At 59.6% G+C, this 26,692-nt stretch overlaps 1 protein-coding gene across 1 annotated transcript; it reads right to left on the reverse strand.

Annotated features, from left to right (window-relative positions):
- Positions 1 to 976: 976 nt before the first annotated feature.
- RASGRF1 (Ras protein specific guanine nucleotide releasing factor 1) lies at positions 977 to 26,692 on the reverse strand. Its single transcript, XM_062501396.1, has 27 exons — positions 26,417 to 26,692; positions 18,618 to 18,724; positions 17,612 to 17,759; positions 15,304 to 15,396; positions 14,391 to 14,644; positions 14,058 to 14,137; positions 13,508 to 13,701; positions 12,968 to 13,077; positions 12,210 to 12,328; positions 11,590 to 11,750; positions 10,833 to 10,896; positions 10,419 to 10,555; positions 10,091 to 10,173; positions 9,228 to 9,476; positions 8,612 to 8,982; positions 8,169 to 8,294; positions 7,909 to 8,079; positions 7,486 to 7,592; positions 6,794 to 6,906; positions 6,278 to 6,338; positions 4,524 to 4,627; positions 4,076 to 4,160; positions 3,604 to 3,801; positions 2,585 to 2,664; positions 1,821 to 1,938; positions 1,481 to 1,549; positions 977 to 1,069 (listed from the first exon to the last, which is right to left on the reverse strand). Exons 1-27 carry the CDS (start codon positions 26,690 to 26,692, stop codon positions 977 to 979), a joined length of 3,771 nt encoding a protein of 1,256 aa, XP_062357380.1.

The raw sequence follows: 26,692 nt of genomic DNA on the forward strand, positions 1-26,692 counted from the left end.
GGCACTGGGCGTGGCACCGGCACTGGGCGTGGCCCGGGCCCGGCGTTTTCCCGCCCGTAAAACTATCACAAACCCCGGTTCACCCTGAGATAGAATAGATTTATTAGCAAGAGGTAATCAGGAAACATATATTTTTACAAAAAAAATGGAAATATTATTTTTTTTTTCCCAAACAAGCTGTAAGTTGAAATAGTTTTAGGGCTTGAAAGAGAATTCCCATACCACGAGGTATTGCTTACAGCAAGTGTTGTGTGAGTGGAGCATGCCTGCCACTGCTGGGGAACCGTGTCAGGGACTGTACAATGTAAAAAACCCAGGTACTATTCACAGAATAAGCACTACATTACTATATCCTGCTAGCGGGTGGTTAGCCAGGATTACAGTAGATGTAATAAAAACACTCGTCATCTCTAACTCTACGTCATGGTACTCAGAGTGGGCACAAGGGTACGGATCTACAGCATATCGACAGGAGCTGGATGCAGCGAGGAGAGGCGAGGGGATGCTTCCATCTTCCCAACTTCGGAGGGAGCGGGGCAGCGGCCGGGGCCCCCCGTGCCCGGCCAGCACGAGGGTGGCACACACACAGAGGGCAGCTCACACCGAGGGACAACCTTTAATGTGTTCCCTTCTCCCACCTTACAGAGTTTGCCGTGGGATGTCACCGCCAGCACTGCCCGAGTGAGAGCTGCTCTGCGCTGCCCCAGAGCCCCGGGGGGACACAGGGCTCACCTGCCCGACCACCAGCCCCCCAGGAGGGACAAATGGCAAAAAGTAACATCATCGAAGAGAACCCGGGGCTCCAGCGAAGTGTCGATGCGTTAAACCTTAACGGGGTGGGAAATCCTTAGGCGAGGTCTAGCGCGGGCTGGGGCGGGGGCGGGTGGCTCGGAGAAGCACAGACTGGGAGTCACTCCAGGGCGTCCATGGCTATGTACAGGGTGGGATCGCGAGTGTACAGGCGGCCTCGCCGCGCTCAGGAAGGCAGCTTGGGCTCTATTCGCAGAGAAGCTTCGTAAAGGCTCTCCTCGTCCATCACGCACGACTGGTCCAGCAGGTACTGCGTCACCTGGGGACGGGATGGAGCGGGCTGGGTGGGGGCTGGGAGGGCACTGACCCCCGGGAGCCCGGGCACCCAGAGCCTGGCAAACGGGGCGCCTGGCACAGAGGGTGCCTGAGCTCCTGCTGCTCACCAGCATGAGGCAGAGGTGCTGGCAGCGGGGGCAGCAGGACACGCTCTGCTGCCCCTCAATAGCTGCTTCTTAGCGTGTCCAGGCTGCAGCCCTCAGAGCCTGCCCATCAAAGCTGCCCTCTGCAGCAAGTCCTCCTCTGCTGGAGCCCCCAGCCCCTCCCTCCATCCCCTGCCCTTCTGCCAACAGGCTCCAGCATGCAGCTGCTAGGTCCTGGAGGCTTCGATGCTGTGATGGAAGAGGGAGATGAGGAGCAGAGCATGCCCCTGGCTCCGGGGACAAGGCTGTACCTTCGGCTGGTGCTCGATCTTGTAGGAGGTTTGCTGGAACTGGCGGATCTCCCTTATGATGTGTGAGATCTGTGCGGGGATTAAACACAGCAGGTGCGTGTGGCTCAGCCATCGCCCAGGGAACCTGTCCCAGTGCCCAAGAGGGTAGGGGCACCCAGCACAGCACAATGCAAAGGCCTTTTTGTCACTTCCAGACATCAGGAACAAGCCCAGGTCTGTGCAGGGGACAGACGTGGCCTCCTGGTGCTGTGCAGGTGAAGCCTGAGGGGACACAGACCTGGCCACAACCACATCACCCCAGGCTGGCCCCTGTGCCCACGCACAGGGCTGGAGCACTCACCATTCTCATTTTGGAGAAGTTCACCAGGCCATCCTCAGTGTAGTTCGGGGTGCCCTCCTCGATGAACGCCAGGTCCGTCAGGTACATGCCCAGGTAGGGGACACAAGGAGGGTCACAACTTTGAGAGCAAACCAGAAAAAAAATGAGGAATAAAACTTTCTCACTTTGGGGCTTGGGACAGGGTAGGGGAGAAGGGGACAATGCTGCAGACAGCAGAATTGGAAGGATTCTCTCTAATATAGGAAGGCTCTCCCAGGGGATGCTGCTGGGCCTCATTCCCACCAGCACAGCAGGACAAGCAGCAGCTGTGGCTGTGCCCCTCACAAAGCCATGGGATGCAGGAGATGAGCTGAGGGCAGCTTTGACCCTTTGAGCAGGTCAGCAAGACCTTCAGAAGCTTCCATGGGCAACCTGCTCTAGTGGAAAGGGGCCCTGCCTACTGAGAGGTATAGAACAAGATGAGCTTTAAGGTCCCTTCCAGCCTAAACCATTCTGGTATTTCATGATTCTATGACAGTCATGGGGAAAATTGTTCTCCGGTGTCTGGCAGTGATTTTTCCTTTGCAGTCCCTTTTATTCCCCCTTTATTCCCATCCTATCACATGCTGCCCAAAGGAGTAGCTCAGTCCTGGGGATCCCTTGCCAGCCCCTGTTGCTGGCTCAACAGGAATTCCTTCAGTGCAGGCTCTGAACAATCCTGGGAGCAGAGCTCAGGCCCCACAACAGCCAGGAGCAGCCATGCAAAAGAAGTACCATGCACTCACTTTTTCAGTGCCTCCCTCAGGTTCTTGAACCTGCCCTCTGACGACACCAGCTTCTGGAGCTTATCAATCAGAGCCTTTGTCTGCAAGAAACCAAACTGCTGCTGGGGGGGCCCTGGATGACCCCCCACTCCCTGTGGCTAGGGGTGCAGCCTGCAGAGCCACAGGGTCACTCTCATCCCACCCTGCCCAGGGCACATCACCCAACGGCTGTGCCCACACCTGCACAGGTACAGCTGTGCCCTGGCTGTCACACCTGGCTGCTGCTGAGCAGGCTGTGCACTTGCTGCCTCCCCTGCTCCCACCTCTGCCCTCACCAGAGCCTGTTTTCATTCACAAGTTTATCATTTTATAGCAAAAATTGCTGTTCCTCGCTGATAGGAGCCCACAGTGGTGCCAGCCCAGTTCCATGTGGCTCTGCACCAGTAAGAGCCAGCTCCTCCTGTGCCACATACCTCCAACAGGAATTCATCAATTCATCCTGCTCATCCACAACAGCCCAAGGAGCCCAGAAAACCAAAGATGGTCTGTGTGTGTGTGCAGACGCAGGGGCTCTCTGGGAAAGGTTTAACTGCACCTCTGACTCGCAAGGTGGGGCCAGGGTCTTCTCACAGGGAACAAGTGACAGGACAAAGGGAAAGGAGTTGTGCCAGGAGAGGTTTACGTTGGATATTGGGAAAATTTCATAATGGCCGTGGCACAGCTGCCCAGGGCAGTGGTGCAGTCAGCGACTGAGCAGATATGTGGATGTGGCACACGGGACACGGGCTTGTAATGGCCTCGGCAGTGCTGAGGGCACAGCTGCCCTTGCATGGTCTCAGAGAGCTTTTCCAACCCGAACTCTCCTGCGATTCCACAAACAAACTCAACTCCAAGGCAGGGCCTGCCCATCCCTGCAGCACCTCCCTCCCGAGAATGACCTGAAACACCTTTCTCCATTCCCCAACTCTTCTTCCACGCATCCCATCCTGCCCCGACACCACCCCAGCAAACCCCGGCTCCAAGGAGCTGCCCTCCCGTACCTGCTTGGACACCTTGAGCCAGGTTTTCTTGAGGCGGAAGATGGCACTGCGGTTGAGGGAGGAGGTGATCTCCAGCACGGCGTTGTAGTTGTGCAGGCAGCGGCAGATGTCGGCCACCGCCACCCACTTCTCGATGGCGCAGACGCGCGCGTTGATCTCCTCGTTGCGGATGATCTCCGACGCGATCAGGTTGCTGACCTGGGGGACGCAGGGCGCCCAGCCCGAGCTGCAGCGTGGCTTTGGGCACAGCTCCCTGTGCTCCAGCCTCACAGCAGCTTCTAGATTCACCTGTGCTGCAGCAGCACCGGCAGCAGCAGTGCTGCACCTGCACTGGCTCCCCAAGGCAGGTGGGGCCCTGGGACAGTGACCCCCACACAGGTGGGACAGGTGACCCTCACACACCCCAGCCCTGGGGCAGGGGGGCTGAGCTGCCTCCCCTGTGCCATCGCCCTGTCCCTGCAGCTGCACCTACATCGTTGAAGTGCTTTGTGTTCTTCATGATGTATGGAGTCCTCTCATTCTTCTCCAGCTTCATCCAGCCTTGCCCAAAGAATTCTCTGCAAACCACAGTGGTCAGGTCAACATTTATATCCCAGTTTTATGGGATGTCCAAGCCCTGCAAGCTCCACTGCACCCGCACAGGATGGAGATCCCGGGGTCTTTGCCCCCACCCTGCTGGAAAGGGCCCTCATGATTGTGGTTGGAAGTGCGATGGTTGTGGGAGGGCCTCCCTGAGCTGATTACCTCTGGGACATCCCATAAAAGCAGAGAAACCACAGGATCAGGACTCAAATCTGCACCTGAGCCAAGTCTGGGCTACTGGCAAAGCCCAGGAAGGCTTTGCACTCCCTGGGGTCACCCCAGCCATGTGAGCCCTGGGTGACTAGAGCCACCTTTCATGACGCATGGGGATCACTCACTCATATGGGATCTTCTTGAAGACCAGGTGATCCAGCAGTGTCAGCTGCTCTGCGATCTCCAGGGCTGAGTGGTTTTCAAAGGGCTCTGCTTTGACCCCCTCAGCCTGTGGGACAGAGGAGCAATGGGGGTCACCAGGCAGGAGCCCAATGAGCTCCCACACACCCAAACACAAACCCAAAGCCAAGGCCAGGCTCCCAACCCAAAGGTTTTTCCCCAGCAGAGTCAGGGTGTGCGGTGCTTCGCTGGTCCAGAGGCACCCCTGTGCTGTGCCCAGCTCCTCCCAGCCCTGAGAACCCCAGGGATTTAACAATGGCTGTTTAATTAACAAAGCACCCAGGGATCCCAGCTGGAGCGCCACTGCCCCTGCCCAGGAGGGGCAAGATGGCTCTTCCAAGGGATTTCCAGAAAAGCAGAGGAACAGGGATGATCCCTGTCCCCACTGCCGGGCTCTGGCCAAGGCAGGGCTCAGGGTGCCCCACACGGAGCCACCCTGGGGGTGACAGCCAAAGCCTGAGGTCCAGACCTGCACGGGGTCACTGCCTGGTGATTGTCCTCAAACCAGCCACAAAGACGTCGTCACCGAGACCCCATCCTCAGTCACAGCTCACCCAACACACCCCCACAACCTCCCCCAAAAAACAGCATTCAGACAAGGTTGGTGCCACTCCCTGCAACACCTCCATCCCCACCGCCTGCAGGGAAAAGATCAGCCACTAAAAAAAACAAACCCCGCCAGCATCCCGCCCAAATAAACCCCAAACAGCCCTGATGACACAGAAGAACCCCACGAGATCAACACAAAGCCCAGCACGAGGCAAGAGCCCTTTGCACAATCCCTTGGGACAGGGATTGTGAAAGCTCCAGCAAACAAGCACCCCACAGCTCCTCCACAGCTCCAGGGCCCCTGGAGTGGCTGCAGGGGCACCTGGAGGTGCAGCTGTGAGGCACACCCCACAGTGCCCGGGGACAGGGGGTACCAGTGGCACCTGTGCAGGGCAGGGGGCAGCAGGCACGCCGCAGGTACCAGCCCAGGGTCAGCACAACACAGCCCCCCTGCTCATGATGTGTACCCCAAAAGGCAGGGAGGGACCCTGACGTTCCCACCACCCCTCAGACTGCAGGTCACTGCTGCTCAGCCTGAGGGGCAGAGTGAAACTCTCATGGCTTTTTGTTCTCTCCTCTTCAGGGGAAGTTTCCAGAACAGGCAGTGATGGGCAACAGCTCAAACAAAGCCCAGGAGGGACTGGCCCCTCCAGAACTACCAGCAGAGCCAGGGGACAGAACGTTGGGTGTTTCAGGTGCTCCAGGCCAGCTTCAAGTGGTTCTTGAGTTCTTTTGGGAACAGGTTTGGTTGGAATTTTTTTTTTTTCAATGCAGAAGGGCAGCAAGTGACCCAGGGGGCTCTAAATCCATGGCACATCCCCAGGGCTCTCTTCCCAGGGGGCAGCAGTGATGCTGGCTGAGCCAGAGCCCATCACTTGGAACTGGGACAAGTTTGGGGGCAGAGAGGTCATGATGGGAACCTCTCTGTGCCCTCTCCAGAGGGGATGGTGTCCCCTCTGCCTGGAACAGATCCAGCTGTGCTCACAGCTGGCCCCTCCCCAGAAGGCCTTTCCCTGCTTTGCAGCCCTGGCACTGGGTTTGAGACTCGCTCTTCCCTGAGCCAGGTGTGCTGGAGCATCAGGACCTTCGGCTGCTCCCCTCCCACCACCCCAAGGCAGCGGGGGCAGGCAGGGAGGGAAGCAGTATTTACCATCTGCACCACCTCCTCCAGGGTTATCTGGTTGTCTCCTGGATCCTCCTGCGTCAGGGTCCTGTGACACAGAGACAGGATTGCTGCAGCTGGGAAACCAGCAGACCCACAGAGCTCCAGCAGGGCAGCGTGGCTGCTAAGATGTGCACGGCTGAAACACCCAGGCTGTGTTTCACGAGATACCCTCAGCCCCACTGCTCATTTTCAAGAGAAAAACACTCCTGAGCCAAGGCCATATGGGCCCACACGTGTCCCCTGGCCAAGGGAGCCACGGTGCCACACCAGCACCTAGCACAGCCAGGGCCCTGCACCCACTGGGTTCAACGCTGAACCTCGGCCCTGCACCAGGGGTTCACACCCACCCCATTCTGAGGCTGGATACAGCCAGCACTACCCATCCACCTCCTCATCTTCCTCCCCTGGCACAGCCCCTGCTTTGTGATCCCGGTGAGAGCAGAGACAGCCAGCGGCTGTGTCAGTGTCAGGAAATGCCACCTCCTGCCCACAGCCCCTCACCTGATGATGTTGGCAGCTGCTTTCCTCTCCTGGGTCAGGAGCTCAGGGTCATGGATGACCTCCTCCAGGAAGCTGATCACCCGGAACTTCAGCTCCTCGTTGGTCTCAAAGTCCTGCCAAGGCCAGCACAGCCGTGGGGTCACGGTGCTGGAAGTGACACTGATCCCAGCAGAGCTGCTTCCAGCACCCAGCTGGGGAAGGGGCTGTCCTTCCCCAAAACCCCAGCACAGGAAAGCACAGGTTCACTCATTTCCACTGCACCAGCACCACCAGGCCTGGGAGAGCTGTGGGACTTCCCAGTGACAACCAGTGCAACACTGCTCTCACTGCCCCAGCCACCAGTGCAGGGAGGGACAGCACAGCAGGGACAGCTCCCAGTGCCCAGCCCTGTCCCCATCCTGAGCATCCCAACAGGCACCAAACCCAGAGAGACCCCTTCCTCTGCACCCAGCCAGGGGGTGATGGCTGCTCCAGCTCCCCTTGCTGCACCCCAACTGTGCAAACACTGGGATGTGATCCCTGTTCTCCTGCCGGGGGATCCCAGCTCCCTGCTCCTCACCATCTACACTCCTTTGCTTCACCAAAACCTCAATGCCAAGCTCAGCTGAGTCCTGGCTGAGGCACCCAGCATGCAGATGAATTCCTGGAGGAGGGGTGGGAGGGAAGGAGGGAGGGAAGGAGCTGCTGCCCACCTGTGAGTGTTTGGACACCCAGTGCCTCAGCACGTTGAGGACACGGTTGGTGGCCGCTCTGCGGATCACGAACTCCTTGTCCCCGTTCCGCTGGTCCGTCGGGAAGCCTGAAACTGCCACGGCCCCTTAGCACGGCACAGCTCCCTCAGGAAGGGCTCACAGCTCCTGCAGGGCTGCCAGAGGAGCAGCCCCCTTCCCCAACACCCCTGAGCTGCTGTGCCAGGAGGCAGTGGCACACCTGGGGCCACCTGCACATCCCTTGGGCAGAACCATGCCCAGATTCCCAGGACACGGCCTGGAGCAGGCTCTGGGGGCTCAGGGCTCCCCCAGCAGGGCTCTTCCCATGCACAGCGTGCCTGGAGGGAAACCCCTCTGGGAATGGTAGGAATGGACACCCCAAAGGCACCCGCTCGGGGCAGGTACCTGCGCTGGCCAGGGACATCCTGCGGTATTTCTCCTTGGTGGGGGTGCCCTCGTTGGCCCCCGCCGTGGCGATGGCGAAGGCAGAGGTGGCAGACAGGGCGCTGCGGGCGCTGTCCAGGTCCCGGCAGGACGTCATGACCATGCCATTGTTGTAGGAAAACAGCGAGAAATCTGCGGGAGGAGAAACCCCACACTCCTGTGGGCACCTCTGCTGCCTGGACAGGTCCCCAAAGGTGCCAGCCCCAGACCTCACTCGTTACCTGATGAATTTTTGCACTTGATGGACTTGGGAGTCGTTGGAGATTTTGTTGGGGAAGCTTCAGCTTCTGCTTCATCGCTGTGGTTGGGATCTGTGTCTGACTCCTCCCTGACAGACACCTCTGAGCCTGGGAGGAACAGGGAACCCCTTTACACCCTCTGCACACAAACACAGCCATGTTTTAGTTCTTCCCCATTTCCTGAAGTCTGACCCATTCCAGCTCTGGATGCAGCCACCATGTATAGGAGAGGTACAGAGTTCTGCTGTTTCTGTGGGATATTTTGGAACAAGTTTTTTTCCTCTGGGGGGTGGGGGGGCAGTTAGGTGGGGTTTTTTTTGTTTAGTTATTAAAAATTACTGAGGTTTCAGGAGGCAGGAGCTCCCTGTGCATGCACCTAAACTGGCCCCTCTGCACCAGAGCCCCCCAAACCCACAGGGACTCACTTTGCTTGCCTGGCAGCGACTCCTCTTGCTTTTCCGAGGCCGCTTCTCCTTCGTCTGGGATTTTATTGGGATAGCCGCTGGACACGTAGAGCTTGTTGATGTCCAGAGTGGTCTTGCTGAAGGGGGCCATGGAGGAGTAGACGCCGGCGTAGCCATTGGAGGAGCAGCTCAGCGCCGCCAGGTCCAGCGCCTTGCCCCCGGTGATGATGGGGATGTTGAGGGACAGCTTCCTCCGGCGGCTGGGGGACGAGGATTTGGTGATGGAGAGTGGCGGCGGCGACGAGAACTTGCGGTTGGCTCTGGGGGACTTGGGGGGCTCCCCATAGAGCAGCTTGTTGTTCTGGCTGTTTGCAAACAGGAGCTCCAGGGACCTGGGAAAGACAGGGAGAGGCTGAGCTGGCACCCGCCCTGCCCAGGAGGTCATGGGGATCCCCCCGTGGTGGACCCCAGGGTATCCCCCCAGGCACAACATGGGCCCCGGCACCCCACAGCCAGCACTTGGGGGGGACACCTGCAGAGCTTGGATTCATCCCCTGCTTGGGGAAGCTCACGAGGAGCAGTGACACAGCCCCAGGGTGGCACCAGGGCAGGAGCTGGGGCAGCACTGCAGCCTCACCGTGCAGGGATGGCACTGATGGGCTTCTTGTAGATGGTGATGAGCTTGTCGAGGACGACGAGGGCGGTGGTGAAGACACGGTAGGAGTGCAGGAAGGTGTTGAGGAAGTCGATGCTCAGGAAGCGCAGGTCCGTCAGCCTCTCCAGCAGCCGCTCCACACTGGCATAGCGGATCTGCAGGACCTTGCAGGAATTCATCGTTTTACTGAACCTAATGTCAACATCATCACAATACAAGCTGGCATCAGACCTGCAGAGAAACAAGATATCTGTGGTTCCAGCCTGGAACGAAACCAAGAGACCGTGGGAAGCGGTGCAGGAAGGAGCCCTGTTGGTCCAGGGTGTCCCCATGGAAATCACGGGTGGGAATGCTCCCAGGGCAAAGCCGGGAAAATCCACACCCTGGAAGGGGCAGAGTGCTCAGCAGGCAGAGGGATGTGGACAGGCCATCCCCAGATGCACACAAACCAAACCCCTTCCCCTGGGAAGGCCTGGCAGCAGGGAATGGGGCAGGAACACCCCCGTGCTGCCCTGTCCCAGCGGCTGGAAGAGCCCCCCTGGTCCCACACATGTCCCAGCACAGCCTTTGCACCCCAGCATTTACAGGGACAGCAGCCCCTCTGCCCCTCCCTTCTGGCCTTTTCGCCCCATCTTCACTATTGTTATTTTTCTCTAAACTCTCCCCTTCATTCCCCAGCTCATTAACGCTCCTAATCACCGCCCATGGAGCACATGGGGAGGCTGCGGGGGTCCCAGGGAGATCACAGTGGTCCCAGGGAGGTCACAGTGGTCCCGGGGAGGTCACAGTGGTCCCGGGGCTCCTGGCAGCACTTGGAGCTGTGTCCCAGCCCTGTCCACACTCACTTGATCATCTGGGGCACGGTGACCTTGGAGTTCTCCTCGAAGGCGTTCATCATCAGCCCGTTGCAGCGGATGTTGTCCACGCACTGCAGGACACAGGGAGAAGGTGCAGGGATCAGGGCTTGGCTTCGTCCAGAGCAGACATTCCCCTGCTCACTGTGGGTCCCCCACACCCCAACAGGGCCAGGAAAGCTCCCGGGGTGCAAACCCAGACGTGGGGCAGGCAGCACACCAGGGGTTAACCTGCGTGCCCAAACGCAGCTGCAGCCCGCAGGGACCCCGGCAGCTCCTCATGCTGAGAACTCCACAGCCCCTCCCTGCTGGCTCCTACCTGGCTGATGTCACTGGTCCACGCAGCCTTCTCCTGCCTGGACGAGGCCACGAGGATAACGGTAAAAGAGGAGGAATCTTTCGGCTCCACCACGATTTTGAAGTCAAGGTGGTCAATGTCTTGTCCCGATGTTTTGGCTTTGGAACAGGAAAGCCCCACACAGTGATTGGGAAAGCCTTTCCCATCCCCTCTCTCCCAGCAAGGGCTTTATCCTACTTTCAAGGAGGGTTTATTCAGGTTTGTGTGGGTTGCTGGCTGCCCCAGGAAGGTCAGGTCTGTCTAAGTGTGGGTCTGCTTGGTTCACAATAAATAATTAATCTAATTAAACTTCAACCATGGATTCCATGAATCCATTGACACCCAGATTTGATCCACTTACCAACCACCCCCCTCCTCATCCTTCCCAGCACATACCATCCTCATCGGTGCTCTCGGGCTCCTCCACCAGCGTGCAGTCGATGAGGGAGATCACCCCGTTCTGCAGGGGGCAAGGGGCTCAGCACCAGGGCCCTGGGGGATCCCCTGACCCCCCAGTGCAGCCCGCACCCCAGTACAGCCCCCAAGGATCCCCTGGCTCCCAGTGCAGCCCCCAAGGATCCAACCCCCCCCAAAGGCTGGCATTTCCTCCATCCTTTTCCCCCACCCCAGGGATGGGGACAGGTCGATGTCCCTGGGGAGGGGGCACACACAGCCCAGGGGAGGGGGACACACACACACACAGCCTGCTTTCACTGGGAAAAAAAAGAAGTCTGTGCCTGCTGGGATCTCTGGGTTCTCCTTGTCAAACTGATCAACTAATTTGTTTATAAATTATTTAATAGGAGCTTTAAATTTAATTTTCCCAAAGTCTGTTGTTGCAATTATCAGCTCTTTGCCACGGACTGTAATTCTTCAAACTGATAATTTAATGCCAGTAACAAGCAATTTCTGTAAGATTCTTGCTCAATTAACTGCCAAACTTCCCCAAATAAACACAGGAGCCCAGGGAGTGCTACAGACAGCCCGGGCTGTGATTCCAGGTTCTTCCAGAATAGACTGTCAGCGTTTCTGCTGCAAATCAGGGTAAATCCTTTTATCAAGATCTTGTAGTTTCGCATATCTCCCACGGCTCAGCTCCGACAAGGACCACGATAAGTGAATGCAGGGAGCAGCAGCAGCCCCCAGCCCTCACCTTGGTGAGGTGCAGCTTGCCCCCGGAGCCGCGGGTGCAGATGATGAGGTGCTTGGAGAAGAGGAAGCACTGCCGCTCTCCCTCCTTCCTGAGCGACAGCGAGCCCAGGCGGCCCCTGGTGATCTTCCCCTTCTCCGACATCGGCACCTGGATCAGGGACCCTGCGGGGACAGCGCCGTCAGCCCCGGCACAGCTCCGAGCGTGCCCCGGCAGCCGGGGCTGGCAGCACCCCCGGGCTTTGGGCACCCGGCAGCTCCGGGGGCACCGGCCGGGTCCCTGCCCAGCCTGTGCCCCCATCCCGGGGCACTCCAGGGCATCGAGCTCAGGTGCTGCTGCTGCCTCCCTGGGTGGGGCATCGGTAACAGCCAAAATTCAGCGACAGAAGTGCCTGGGAGTGCCACAAGTGCCTGGGAGTGCCAAAAATGCTTGGACTGAGTGCCACAAATGCCTGGGAATGCCACAAGTGCCTGGGAGTGCCACAAGTGCCACATTGAGCTGAATGTTTCTGGGCAGTGGAAACTCAGAACTGAGTCACGTTTTTAAATTCCACAGGGCACACAGGACAGGGCCATGGGGCTCACACTCAGCATAGAGACAGGGACAGTGGCACTGACGCACACCTTGTCTGACGAAGGTCTGGCTGGTGTCCAGCAGGATCTCACACCCTTCGATGATCATCCTCTCTATTGCCAGGTTTTTCCGAATATTTTCAGTCTCGCTCACTTCATCGTGCATTATCCTGAAGGATGGAGAGGAGAAAGGGTGGGATCTGCACAGGTTTTCCCAACCCCTTTGGACATGTGGTGGGGCTGCACCAGGTAGAACCAAAACTGAACGAATGTCAAGGGAATTGCAGCAGTATCCACCCAGAATGAGCCAGGAGCTCCTGTGACCTGTGCAGCTGCCCAGACTGTGCCTCCAGGATGATAAATATTGAAATATGAGTGCTTGGAAATCACAATATTCAGATTTAGGGCAGAGAGACCCCGCCCCCAGCCCCCATTACCAGCCCCCTCTAATACTCCTGCTGCTTGAGGAGTGGGGAAAGGGATGGAAACTCTTCACAGAATTTAAAGTGTGGGGGTGCTTTTGGCACTGACATCCAGACCACTCCAGTCCACGGGCTGGGGGTGAAGAGGATAAAAACCATAAAATTATGGCCAATTCCCAAGTGCTCGTGTGGAGATCTCAGAGGCACTCGGTGCCTTCTCACAGGGCAGCCCCACCAGTCCTGAACAGAGCACAGAACCAGACACTCAGAGCCATCCCAGGCCTTCAAAGCCCTCATCCCATCATCCAGGAGCCCTGGGAATCACTGCCCCTGGCCAGGAGCAGCCAGCACCCATCCACACCCCAGGGATGGATCAGCAGCTCTCACCTGGACAGCTCTTCCAGCTTGGACTTGGCGTAATCCAGGCTGTTCCTCTCCACGTGCTCGTGGGGCGTGTGGGCCAGCAGCTCGTGCAGGGTCAGGATGTACCTGGGGATCTGCAGAGGGAGAGAGAGAGGTCAGAGGGGCACTGGGGACAGCAGGGACCCACCCTGGGCTGCTTCTACCATGGCTGGGGACACCCTGGCCAGGGACACCCTGACCGGAGCGGTTAAACTCCAAAGCTCTTGGTGCCAAAGCTGAATAAAGAGGGGGAACAACGTGGGACTGTGCCCAGCACCCTGCTGGTCCCTGTCCCAGTCCCAGAGGTGTGGGATAACAGGGGAGCCAGCAGCACCCAGAGTCCTCCCGCAGTGATGGTCCAAGCAGGTCCCAGGAGCCGTGTGGGACCACCAGGGTGCAGCCCCAGGCCACCTCCACCCAGGCTTTGCCTTCCCACCACACAGTGCCAGCTGTGGGCATGGGGTTTGCCTGGCCCATCCCATCTCCCTCAGCATCCCTGGGGCCCAGCCTTGCTCCAGTGGTCACCTGGAACATGGGGTAGGTGAGGAAGGTCTCCAGGGTCCTCTCCTCGCAGTCAGGCTTGGCCTCGTAATGCTTGAGCAGCTTGTCAAAGTCCCTGTTCTGCTTGCAGTGCGCCAGGATCTGCAGGCTGTACTGGTGGTTCCGCACAAACTCCTGGTAGATGTTCAGCATGGGCAGCAGGATGTCGAACAGGTCGGCTGCAGGCAGAGCAGGGGATGTGGGTGGGAGGCTCCAGCCCCCTGATCCCCCTCACCCACCCAGAGCACCCCGAGGTGTCCTGCTCCGTGTGCCCCAGCTCTGCCCAGCTGGGGTTTAGAGGGACACAGAGATGCTCTCCAGCATGACCAACCCTGTGCACGGCCCAGCCCCACCTCCCACCAAAACCACAACACCAGAATTTGGTCACTCTGGGGTTTTTACTCTGTGCCTGACATGACCAAGCGAGGACATGGTGTGCAGTGTGTTTTGCTGATGGTTGGCAAATGCCTGTGGAGTTGCAGAAGGAGCAGCAGGAGGAGGAGGAGCAGGAGGAGGAGAAGGCAGCAGCACTCACCCAGCACCAGCGTGGGCCAGCTGGAGATCCGCGCCTTCAGGCCTTGGTAGAAAATTTGGTGCAAAAACATGATTGTTTCACTGGAAAAGGAACCAAGACAGGACTGAGCCAAACTAAGAACAGATAGATGAATGAGAGGTAAATAACAAGGAATCAGACCAAATCCCCAGCCCAGGGGCAGCCCTTGGGCTGGCTGGGGACAGCTGCTCCAGGTAGTGCAGAGGGTCCCTAGAGGCACAGGGAATGATGGAGCTGCAGACTCCCAGGGAGGGCAGTGGATTCCCAGAGCTGCTGGGATACCTCAGATCTCCCGGGGCCCGGGCTGGAGCTCACCTGTTGAGGAAGATGCTGCTGACATCGTCGTGAGTGATGGGCGGTTTCTTGGAGCTGGCAGCCATGCGCAGCGGCCGCAGGAAGTTGTTGACGAGGATGTGGAGCTGCTGGACGTACTCAGCCTCGGCCTCCAGCATGCTGAACACCACCTGGTTCCTCTTGCGCATGCTGTCAGCGTGGGGGGACCTGATGTAGTCCTGGATGATGGTCTTCCACTTCCTCCGGCACAGCCAGCCCCGCAGGAAGCTCTGCACCTGAGGGAGCAGTGCCTGCCAGTTAGGGACAGAGCTGGGGCCAGCAGGGACCCTGGCTGGGCACAGGGCAGCCAGGAACTTCCCTGGCTCTGCACCGGGGGATGTGCGCTGCTGCCTCTTCCTGGGAACCCAACATTTAGATTTATATTCATTTAAATACCTGGCACAGGCTGCCCCATCCCTGAAGCGTTCGAGGGAAGGTTGGATGGGGCTTGGAGCAACCTGGGGTAGTGGAAAGTGTCCCAGACCACAACAGGGAATGGAAGGAGATAAGGTTTAAATCCCTTCCTTGTGTAACTGGGCACCCACAGCACGTCCTGCTCTGTGCCCAGCTCCCGTCCCCTGGACAGGAGGTGCCCAGGGCTGCTCTGTTGCTCCCTGAGGGAATCCTGCCAGGGTGATGGCTTCTCCTTTGCCAAAATAAAAGCTGTGACAGCCATGGGAACACAAGTCAGAGGGGCTGGTGGTGCAGGAGCCAGCGCTGGCCGGGACACCTCGTGCTCCTGGGAATGCTGGGAGTGCCCTGCCAACAGATGGGCTCCCATTTTCCCCCTCAAAAACCCTGCTGACAAAAGCACTTCTGCAGACACCTCTTTCAGCCCCCCAAGGAGCATGTCTGCCATTGGCACTCCCAGGTGCCAACCCCCACCTCCACCCACCTTCTTGATCTTCTTGATGTCACTGTCGTCATCACTGGGCGCGCTGCTCTGGCTGGCCTGGATGCGCTCGTGGTCCTTGAGCAGGGATGCGATCTGTGGGCACAGGGGTGAGCAGCTGCCCAGCACTGCCCAGGGGCTGAGGGCATCCCTGGGACTGAGGGCATCCCTGGGACTGAGGGCATCCTGAGCTCCCCCTGTGCCAGGGAACAGCGTGAGCCTCTGGCTTAGTGACAGACCCAGGGACACATTGTGCTGGGTCTGCCCTAATGGGCATCACAGACTCACAGTCTCACAGAGCTCTTCAGTCTGGAAAAGCCCTCTGAGATCATCAGGTCCAATCACAACACTGCCAAGGCCACCACTAACCCACCATGGTCCACAAGTGCCACATCCACATGGGTTTTAAGTCCCTGCAGGGATGGGGACTCAATGGGTGGATGAAGCAGAAGAAGAAACATGGCAGAGCTGTCAGGGCTCCTCGAGCTGTCACCAACTCCTCAGTACCTCTGAACCCCACCAGGACCGGGACCTGGAAATCCTGATGGGTGCCCAATACAAATCCCATCCCTCTTTCCCAAAAAAAAAGCCCTCACAGCAACTCAATAAACACAACTCAGAGAGAAAATGGCAGAAAAATCTTGAGCATTTGGACCCCAAAATGTGCAGGCGGGGAGCAGCCTGCAGCCGCTTCCCGCACATGTGGGATCAGAGCCATCAGCTCCCAGATTTGGGTTCCTCTGTTCCTCCCTGTACTTTCTCTCCCTCCTCTGCTCATCGTGTGTCCCGGCCCCCACGGCCAAAACCACTTGGAAAGTGACAGGAAAAGGCAAGAAAGCAGCACATGTGCCATCCAGAACGTGGGAATTGGGAAAATGTGATCTGGATTGTGATTTTACAGAAGAGAACAGAAGGAAACAACTTGGAAAGAGGAAAAAAGATGGAGTTTGGAAAAAGCAGGAACACACCAGACCTGATGGCCACAGGCTCATGCTCACTGATCCAGCTTCTACACATCTGTTTCACCCCATTTCATTATATGGATCAGACGTTAGAGGAGATTTTAGAGCTTTTTGTGCACCCCAGCACATGACGACTGACCTGTACACTTGAACCCAAAAATTCAGAATTTAAGGAAAAGCCCACCATTAGGACAGGTGAAACCACCCTCACTGCCTCTTCCAGGGCGATGTTGAGGCTCCGAGTGATTTGGTATCAAGGTCTCAGCCCCACCAACCCTCTCCTGGCTGCCTCCACCCCAATGCCCCACGCCCTGCCATCCACGAGCTGGGGCCTGGCAGCAGCACTGGCTCTGGGGTGCCCCAGGGTACCCCACGCTCACCATCCCCACTGCCACAGCAGCAGTGCCAGCACCCACCTGCAGACAGAGCCCAGGCAGGGAGGGGCACTCGGGGGGCACAGTCCTGCAGGGCAGAGTCAGGCAGCACCGGGATACCCCAGGGGATCCCCCACTGCCAGCACCCCCTCAGCACCAGGTATCACCTTCCTCTCCCTCTGCCGAGCATCCCCAGTGCCGCAGAGCAGACCCCGCACCGAGAGCGTCACCCCCAGCGCCAGGCATCTCCCGAGCTGCCTCCTCCTCCTCCCAGGGACCCTGGGGACACGCGTGTCCCTCGGCAGCGTCTGCTGAGTCATCTGTGCACCTTGCTTGTCTTACCCGGCCTCGTGTCACCCTTCCCACACCCGACCCCGAGGGAATTGCTGCCAGAGCTCCCGGGGCAGGGTCGGGCAGGGGTGCTGTGGGGTTACAGGTCTGTGGGATCACAGCATCCCCCTGCCACCCGGGCGGCACCAGATGCCCTCTGCCCCACTCAGAGCCGCCCCAGCTCTGGGATCCCAGCACCAGAGGGACCTGGAGCTGCAGGAGTGACTCCGGAGGGTGGGACAGGAGGGTCTGTGAAATCCCCTCCAACCCAACCCATTCTGGGATTCTGGGATACAGCGACTATTTCCTTCCCTCACAAGAGGCAAGGACCATCTCCCCAGCTCTCCTTGCTGGCCTCAGCCCTTCCATGCTGCAGCAGCATCTTCCCGACTCCAGGGCTCCTCTCAAGCCCCCGCACGCACCGGGGTGGCACAGCCACAGCCGCAGCCACTCCCTGCACCGCTCCTGCCAGGAAAATCCCCAAGGCAGGCGATGGCCTCGCCCCTCCTGCAGGAGAAGGGCCAGCCCTGTGGCACTACAGAGCCACCCCAGAGGTGACAGTTGCCCACGCGGGGATGCCACCCCACTCCCACGGGTCACCCCAGGAGCGTCGGAGCATCCACGGGGCAGCGCCGGGCGCTTCACCTCGGCCTTGAGGCGCTCGATCTCGATCTCCCCGTCCTCGATCTGCTGCCGGAGTTGCTTGGCAACAGTCTTCTCAGTCTCCACGATCTGCAGGAGATGGAGGTACTTCTGCATCAGCGCCTCGTGCTCTGTCGCCAGGTTCCTGTAGCTGCAGCAGACACGGCCGTGAGCATCCCTCCCCCGCAGGAGCTGCCCTGCGCTCCCCGCATCGCCCCCGGCATCGCCCCCGGCATCGGGGGCTGCGGTTTGGCAAGGGCTGCTCCTCCCCGGGCCCCCGGCTCCCAGAACAGAGCAGGGGCAACAGCCAGAGGCAGCTCCTGCAGCTGGGAATGCCGCTGTTCCCAAAGGACACATCTGGGGAGAATATGGGCTCCCACAGGGGGCAAACAGAAAGGACAGAGCAAACTTTGATAAAATCACAGAGCCAGAAAAGACCCCCAAACACCCGTGGCCAAACCTCTGTAACCTGCCACACATTCCAAGCGTTTAAGGGCACATGTGGCACGAGCTCCTGCAAAGTCCTGCGCTTGGCAGGGGCTGCAGGGGAGGGGGTTTCTCCCACTCCCTGCACAATGCTCTCACCTGATCCCACACCTCACTGCCAGCCCAGCACCTTCCTTCCCCAGAGAGGCTCCTGCACCGTGCTGGCTCCTGGCTGCTCCCCAAGGCTGTGCCAGCACTCCCAGGGCACAGAGAGGAGCCTGGTCAAACCCAGGAGCCCGAACAAACCCAGGAGCCTGGACAGACCCTTCCTGACCAGGTTTGCTATCCCAGGCGAGTCCCTTCCTGACGGGCTTGCAGCCTGAGGGTGAATCGGGCATCCCAGGCAGTGCCAGGGTGGCCGGTGCCATGGGACTGGGATGGCAATGGGGACAGGGAAGCAACTGAACACAGCCCCCACTCAGCATGAGAGTGCCCAGCACGAAGTGTCCAGCTCATCCTGCCCCCCCAGGCACACTCAGCACAGCTTCACCTGGACCCCCACCCGTGCAGGCACAGTGCACACCTGGCATGAGCGATGGCTGCCACCCACTCGTCGCAGTCTTTGGCATCCTCCGTCCGCAGCTCCAGGGTCTTCTGGTTCTCGTGGTTGAAGTTAACGGTGAAGTAGTGCTGTGGGGTGAGCACAGGGGTTTCGGTCACACCTCACACTGGGCTGGCACAAAACACTTCCTGACCCACCACGGGCTGGGTCACTGAAAATAAACAGGTTTGGAAACACCAGGAGCCCAGCCACGATGGGCTGCCCTCAGCACAGCCGTGCCACTGGTGAGGAGAATCCTGCTGGGCAAAGACCCAGCTTCAGGAAAACCTAAATCCACCTGATGCCTTGAAACCCACCCAAGTCCAGGGCACTGCAGCCCTGAACCTGTGGCACCCGCCCTGGGGACACCCTCACCTGGGGAACGGGCACAGGAGCAGGGATGCTGAGCTGGACCTGCATCCCCACCCACATCCACAGCTAAAGGCTTGGACCTGATGGCCTTGGAGGTCTTTTCCAAGCCCAGCCATTCCTTGGTGCTGAGATCCCTGCCTGTGTGCACAGCGAGCCCCTGGGGCACACACTGGAGCCCCCGGAGGTGACACCGAGCAGAGCCTGGGTCCCTCGTGTCCTGCTCGGAGGGGGGGGGGGGGGGGGGGGGGGGGTGGTGGCCGTGGTGTGGAGCTATTTTTAGCGTCCCTTGACATTTGCAGTGTTTGTGCTAATTGTGTGCGGTGCCGTCGCCGGGTTTGTGCCGCTCCTCTGCTTCCCTGCAGTCTCCAAGGAAACAGGTACCACGCTGCAGTGCCGGATACTGCCCGGAATAACTGGGCTAAACCAAACCCACTGGAACGAGCTCATCCTGACATCATCTGCTCCTCTGCTGGGTTTCATGGGGGACCTGAATTCACAGGTAAAATCTGCTCCAAGCCAGGGAGCACCAGCCTGGCAGGACACGGGCAGCCCCCGGCTGTGACACGTGTGCCATGGAAACACCAAAGGGCAGCAAAACGCCCTTCCCTTCCTGACCCCGAGCAGGCCCGGGGGTGCTGGGGAGAGGGACCCCCAGACGCGCTCAGGAGGGTCTGGGTGAGCCAGGCATGATGGGGAGACAGGGTACAGCTGGTGCAGCAGCACAGACAGAGCCAGCACCCCCAGCCCGTGCCCACCCAGGGCTCAGGGCTCGGAGTGACACCCTCGGAGCTCACCCAGCCCCTCCAGGGGAGGAGAGGAGGGTCAGGAGCCCACGCTGCCCATAGGCACAGCAGAGCCCTCCTTCCAAAACAGCTCTCACCTTTGGGGAGCAGCTGCAGGGCCCTGGTGAAGATGCAGCTCCCTTGCTTTAAGTGCAGGATCTTTTCCTGCTGATCCTGTGGACAAGCTTTCTCCTCCTGGAGCCATCCCCATGACCAAACACCATCATCCATCACACACCCCAGTGTCAAACACCATTGTCCGTTGCCCACTCCTTGCCCAGCCTGCCGTGCTCCAGCTGCCCAGAGCCCTGTGTCTGCCTGCAGGACACCTCTGGAGCTGCAGCAGCTCCCCAGCCTTTCACATCCCACCCATTTCCCTCCCTCCCACTCCCAAAGGCTTTTATTGCAAAGAGACAGCTCCGACAGAAAATTCACCAAAAATTTGTGGTCCCTATGGGTGTTGTTCTGTCCCCACTTTTACAACCTTTCCCTTGTAACTATATCAAGAAGAGCTCATCAGGTTGGCAAGGCTGGAAATGCTCCCCTAAAATACCAGTGAGGTTTGGGGGAGCCCCTTCCAGGCCCTGGTACCCCTGGCAGCTCCTGGTGCTGCAGGAATGGAGCACCCCAAGAGCATAGTGGGCACATCCCCACTCCGTGATCCAACACCAACTGCTGAGCTTGGCTGGGGCCCCCATGGGACTGGAAACACGGGGACACACTTCCAGGAGTTCCTCCAAACCTGTCCCTGCCTGGCAGGAGATAGGGAGCCCTGGGTTGTCCTTCGCAGACACCCGTGTGTGCTCTCAGGCCCGTGGGGATGGCAAAAACGGTGCCCTTTGTGCTGCTGGGGGTGAGTGCACCTGCCCAGAGCCCAGCACAGCCTGGGTTAAAGAGTCCTGGGAAAGCAGCAGATTCAGGGCTGGCCTGAGGTTAGAACCAGGGGTGCAGAGCCCAGGACAGGACCCGGAGCAGGCACCTGGAGCAGGTAGCCTGGACAGGTGCCCCCCCCTGCCCCCCTCACCAGAAGCAGCAGAGCAATGATGAGGGAGTCAGCCCCCAGGGTCGGGCTGCAGCCAGGGCTCCTCCATCCCCACGGCTGCTCCTGCCATCCCAGTCTGGCTCCTGCACACGCACCCCGGTCCATGTGCTGCTCCAGTTCATCCCCACACAATCCTCAGGAAGCGCAGCGTGCTGGCAAGGAGGAAGTTATCTTATATTGGAATAATAAAACTCCCACCAGCTTTTATCTCCGCCTAAGAGATGATCCCTGTCTGCCATCACAGTGACACATCACACCAACAGCCCCAGAGCGCTTCCCAACACCAGGGACAGAGGATCAGACCAGTCCCAGCACCAGAGCCTTGGATGGCACCGACTGATGGGCACAGACCAGCACAGGCTCTGGGCACGGGCAGAGGGCTGGGAGTACCAGGATGAGCCCCCAGCTCCATCACAGCCCCAGCTCAGCACCCCTGGGGCAGTTTGTGCCACCCAGGGCAGGGCACGAGTCACCCACAGCATCACTTTGCTTCTCCCTTCACCGTTTTTTGTTCATTTATGACCTCAACAACTCCCAGCCCCTCTGCTGGGATTTGGCCCTGCTCTCACCAAAACCAGCAGATGTGTTTCTTCCAGGAGTCCCTCACTGCGGGTGTTCCCAGCCTCCCCAGTTCCCCAGAGCCCAGCACCGAGGGATGTGTGTCCATCTGGCACCGCAGGACACACACAGCCCCCGGACCCCTGGGGGATGCCCAGGTCTCCTGAGCTCAGGGATTTCCCACAGGAAGCCCCAGGGGATGCAGCAATTCTGCCCAAAATAACGCGGGAGAGTTCCGGGTCACCAAGGGACACCTCAGAGCACTTTAGGGGCACCCAGAGCCCGTGACCAGCACCGGGCTCTGCCCGCTGCGGGGGGTGGGTACCAAGGCCTGATGTGAAGAAAGGCTCCGAAAAAATTCAAACCAGCTTTAAAGCGACTCCTTATCGCCAAAGCGAAAAATCAACCTCTCACAGAATTTTTTGGAATTTACAGGAGGGCATCTTCACAGCCTGAACAACCCACCAGACCCCTGGGGTTGTTGTGGTTGGGGGTGGGTGCTCTGCCAGCCCCCACGCTGGGCACTGCCTGTGTGAGCGTGGGGGGACCCCGAGAGAGCTGCCCCAGCAGTGACTGCCATCCTTTCCTGCCTTTGTTGTGCCACCACAGGTCTCCTTCCCCTCCCAGGGATGCCCCCAGCGTCCCTCCAAACCGCCTGCCCTCCGCCCTCCTGGAGTGGGCAGATCCACACCCGCCTGCTTGTGGAGCTGATGGTGATTCCAGCTGACACAAAGGGCAAGAGGAGGAGAATTTTCTTGCTCTGGATGGATGAGTCTAAAAATCCACAGCCAGCCATGGCAGCTTTTAACATCCCTGACCTACATACTATGTGCTCTGGGAAAACAGGACCTCAGAGTAGGATGCTCCAGCAGCTCATTTCCGTGCTGACAATAAGAAAAAATATCCCAGAGGCTGCAATTTCCCTTCTTTGTTTCACTATGGGCTGCCAGGATATTTGAAAATGGAGGCTAGAGGTGAGCATCACCCTTGTGGAGCAGGCTCTGGAGTCTTGCACAGAAATATTCATAAAATAATTAAAATAAATCCATTTTCCCCTGATTTTATCCAGTGATGCTGGCAGGCAGGCATGCAGGCATCGCTGAGACTGACTGTCTGAGCATCCCCCTCACTCAGAAACCCCCACATGGCATCACTCAATACACTAATTAATTAAAAACCCAGTGTCACCTCAATACTGATGGATAGTTCAGGTTTAAGTCCACAAATTATGATTTATAGTCTCCAAAAATCCGATTGCCTAGAATGACATTCAGGTAGAAGAATTCTCACTGCCCCACATGGGTGATGCTCATGGAGCTGCAGCCAGTGCTGGAATCTGGGCATCCAGTGCCTGGGACGCCAATCCTGAAGTTTGGAATAGCTTGAGACCCGCCCTGCTCAGATGTCCCTGGGTGATCTGCCCAGCCCTGCTCCCCTGGTGGGGTCTGGTCCCTCTGAACACCCCCACAGTCCTTTTGGGGATACCAAGGTGAGCCCCCGTGCAGGGGTGGGCACGGGTGGGTCCCGTGGCCCCACTGCTGCCCCTTGGAGAGATGCCCGAGCCCTGGCACTGCCAGGAACGGCTCCACCAGCAGGGCCTGGGGCTGCGGCTGGCAGAGCTGGGACTGCTGGGCTGGCAGGGGCAAGTCCTCAAGGCATCCAAACATTCCAGCTCTCCCAGTGTCTCGGGAATGGGGGCCACAGGATGGAGAGAACTCACAGGGTGAACTCCGTGCTCCGTGGCCCCGCTCTGGAGATGGGGAAGGAAATCCCCATGGCAGGCAGGGCGTGCTCAGGAGCAGCCCCAGCTGGGGGAGCACAGCTCAGCTCCAGAGGCACAGAGCCCGGAGCCAAGGGCCACTGCCTGAGCCAGCACCACGCCGGCTCTGTCTGGGGGCTCCTGCTTAGGAACAGCCCACAGCACTGGGATGTGGGGCTGGAAACTGCCCAGGGCAGTGGTGGAGTCCCCATCCCTGGAAATGTTCAAAAGCTGTGTGGATGCAGCACTTGAGGACATTACCTAAGGGCAAGGTAATTACCTGGGGGTAAAAACCAAGGGTAGCCTTGGTGGTGCCGGGGCAGTGCTTGGACTGAAAGCCCTCAGAGGGCTCTTCCAACCTCGGTGATTCTGTGATCCTGAATCCGTCTCCAGGCTGGATCCATGAGCAAACCCAGCTGTGATTCCTGCTGATGAGCCAAGGGGACCCCAGCTCTGCACCTTACACCTGCTCAGCTCCTCTCACCTTGGCCATGCCCCTCTCACCTGGGGCACCCCACATCCTGCCCAGGGCCTGGAGGGGAGAGGTAAAAGCACATCCCAGCACCCCTCCCTGCTCGGGGCTGGGGCGTGGCATGACCCTGACACCACGGCAGGGGACAAGGGGGTTCCCTCCCAGCCCGGCTCCTCCCAGCACCGCTGCCCTGAGCAGCCAGGTCACAGCCTCCCCATCCCTCCCCATCCACAGACCCTTCCCCAGGCCACAGCCTGACCTCACCCAGCAGGAAATTACCTTCCCCATCCAACTGGTTGGAAGGAAAATTCATTTCTGGAAAAAAACAAAACAAAGTTTCCAGAGGCAGAAAAATCCCTCTTTGGTGTTCCAGTTTTCCACATGTCTTTGCTCCCTTATTCGCACATAAACCAATGCTAAAATTCACTTGTTCCAGGGAAAAAATCCCCCCCAAAGCAAAACATGTGTACGTTAAAAGAGAGGGTTTGAAAGCCCCACCTCTTAAAATTTCTCCTTTGCAGAGAATCGGGAACCTTTCAGGCTCCACTCCAGCAAGGAAGGAATCCAAACCTGGAGCTGCTCTGCTGCAAGGAACACTGTCCTCAGAGCTCCAGCTGGAGCTGCACAGATAGATAGATAAATACCCTCAGAACACAGCTAATTGGGACCACGGGCAATGCTAGAAATTTCCTCAGCACCTTCCCTCTGGAGGCTGCTGGGCACGGGCGGGTCTCAGGTGAGCCAGGAGCCGAGGCTGTCCCGGCGTGGGGAGCTCAGAGCCTGCCCAGAGCCCCGTGCGCCCCCTGCTCCTGCCGCCCGGCCAGCCTGCGGATCTGCACCATCAATATTCGCCGCTTATCTCATCCCCGGGCCATTAATTAGCTTGCAGAGCAGCGGGATCCAGCGCTCCGGCTCCCAGCCCCGGTTGGCCTAAGGAATTATACAGAATTCCAAGCCAGGCTCTGAACCGCTGCAGATCCACGCGGAGCAGGGGCAGGGGTTGTGTTTGCCACGGCAGGAGCTGCCTGTGCCCCCAGCCCCTCACTCACAGCCGGGATCAACACCATGCGTACGTTTTGAACTGCAAAGGGGATGTGACACCTTCCCCACGGCGCTTGCAGGGTGGAAAATCCCTCCTGCACAAACACGAGGACCCAGAGCCTCGATTCAAAAGCTCTATTCCAGCCTGGCCAGGCAGGTTGATTGCAGCCTGGCTGCTGAACTTCATGGAAGCTGAACTGGGAGCTGTAACTGAGGGGACAGCAGTGACGACCACAGTGGTGTGGCCCCTTGCGACCACAGACCCACCCTCGCTGCCGCAGCCCACGCAGGGAGCCCCAGCTGGGCAAAACCCACAGCATTTTCCTCTTCACAGGGAAATATTGCTGTGCCCCCAGCCGGGAGGGAGGGGGTGTGCCAGGAACAGCCAGAACTGGGGGGGGGGGGGGGGGGGGGGGGCTGATCTCCTGCCAGGCTGCCCCATGCCCTGGGGTGCCGGGGGTGCCCCTGGGCCCCATCCTGCAGTCTGCCGGCAGCACTCCCGGCGCCTCCCCGAGCCTGCCAGGCAGTAATTATGCAAGCCCTGCAGAGCCGGACCCAAAAGGCGCCGTGCCTCCCGCACGTGCCCAGCCCGGGATGCGGCACCGGGACCCCCCCTCTGCTCCCACCCCCGGTGCCGCCGTGCCACGGGCACCCACAGGGCACCCGTCCATGCTCCGGACACCACCAGAGGGTCAGAGGGTGAATCCAGCTGGCTCCTGTCCGCGCTGATGGGACTGGGGGTGGCTCTGGAAGCCATGGATGGGGATTTGCCCCCGCAGTTGGGTGCCAGCTCTTCTCCCCCATCCCGGTACCACCCCATCTCTCCTGGCTGCTACGGCACATCCCAGCTCCAGCAAACCACCCCAGATAAACACGCCAGAGGCTGCCAACGTCCGTGCCCTGCTGCTCCAGGAATGCCCTGTCCAGCCGGGAAAGGCACAGCTGGTGAGGAGAAACCCATCCCCGGGGCCTGCCAGGGGCTGTGGTGCTCACGGCTGGGACCACAGCAGTCCTGGGGCCGGGGGACCCCTGGATTTTCCCAGGGTCTCGCAAGGGCTTTGGTGTTTCCGCGCTGATCGCCCGCAGCCATCAGCGGTGCCAAAGGACCCTGGAGCCCCGCGCCGGCACGGGGGGCTCAGGGACCCACACTCCGTTCTTCCCCCCGCCGGGGCTGGGGCTGGAGGTGCAAACCGCACACGTGGCGAGCCGGAACGGGGTGAAATCTGCCTGAAAACAAGGCCCTGAGCTCCCCCCGCCGAGCAGCACGCACCCACCGCAGGCTGCTGGCACCGCCGGGCCGGGGGAGCTGCCGGGCAAACCGCGGGGGCACGGAACGGGCATAGGGGCTGCGAAACAGCGAGGCCGCGGAGCCGGGGCCACCCCACTGTCCCCCCGCCCCTCCGGGACCACTGCCCCGAACCCCAGACCCCGAACCCCGCCGGGCCGGGGGGCTCTGCAGAGCCGAGCGCGGCCGCTGGGAGGCGCCCCGCAGCCCCGCGCTAATTACCGGCGGTTAATTAGCTCGGAGGGGGAGTGGGGGTGCCCCGGACACCCCCACAATGAACCCACCCGCCGCTCCGGCACTGCAACACGGGAATCATCCCCCTTCCCCCGCACAGACCGGCCTCATCCTCACCTCCCCACCCCGGTCACGCGTGGGGCAGGTCACGGGCGCCGGAAGCTCCGGGGGTGCGGGGCCTGGACCCCCGCGAGGAATCCTCCCTCCCCCTCCGCGGGGACCCCCGTGTCGCCCACCTGCTTCTCCAGGGAGTCCTTAGCCGAGAGGGGGGGCTTGGGGGAGGGCGCGCGGTCGCAGACGCAGCCCTCGAGCAGGTAGAGCCCCGAGGGCCGGGAGCTGGAGTCGGTCTCGAAGTAGAAGAGCATGTTCTGGAGCAGCGCGAACCACTTGGTGTGCCATTTCGTGTTGTCGGCGCTCCGCTTGCTCAGGTATCCGCGCCGGGCCCCGTCCTTCTTCGCCAGCAGCCCCAGGTGGGCGACGTGCCCGTCATTGAGCCGCATCCCCTTCTGCAT

The sequence above is a fragment of the Cinclus cinclus genome, chromosome 13 (genome assembly GCF_963662255.1).
Source record: "Cinclus cinclus chromosome 13, bCinCin1.1, whole genome shotgun sequence".
NCBI classification, from domain to species: Eukaryota; Metazoa; Chordata; class Aves; order Passeriformes; family Cinclidae; genus Cinclus; species Cinclus cinclus.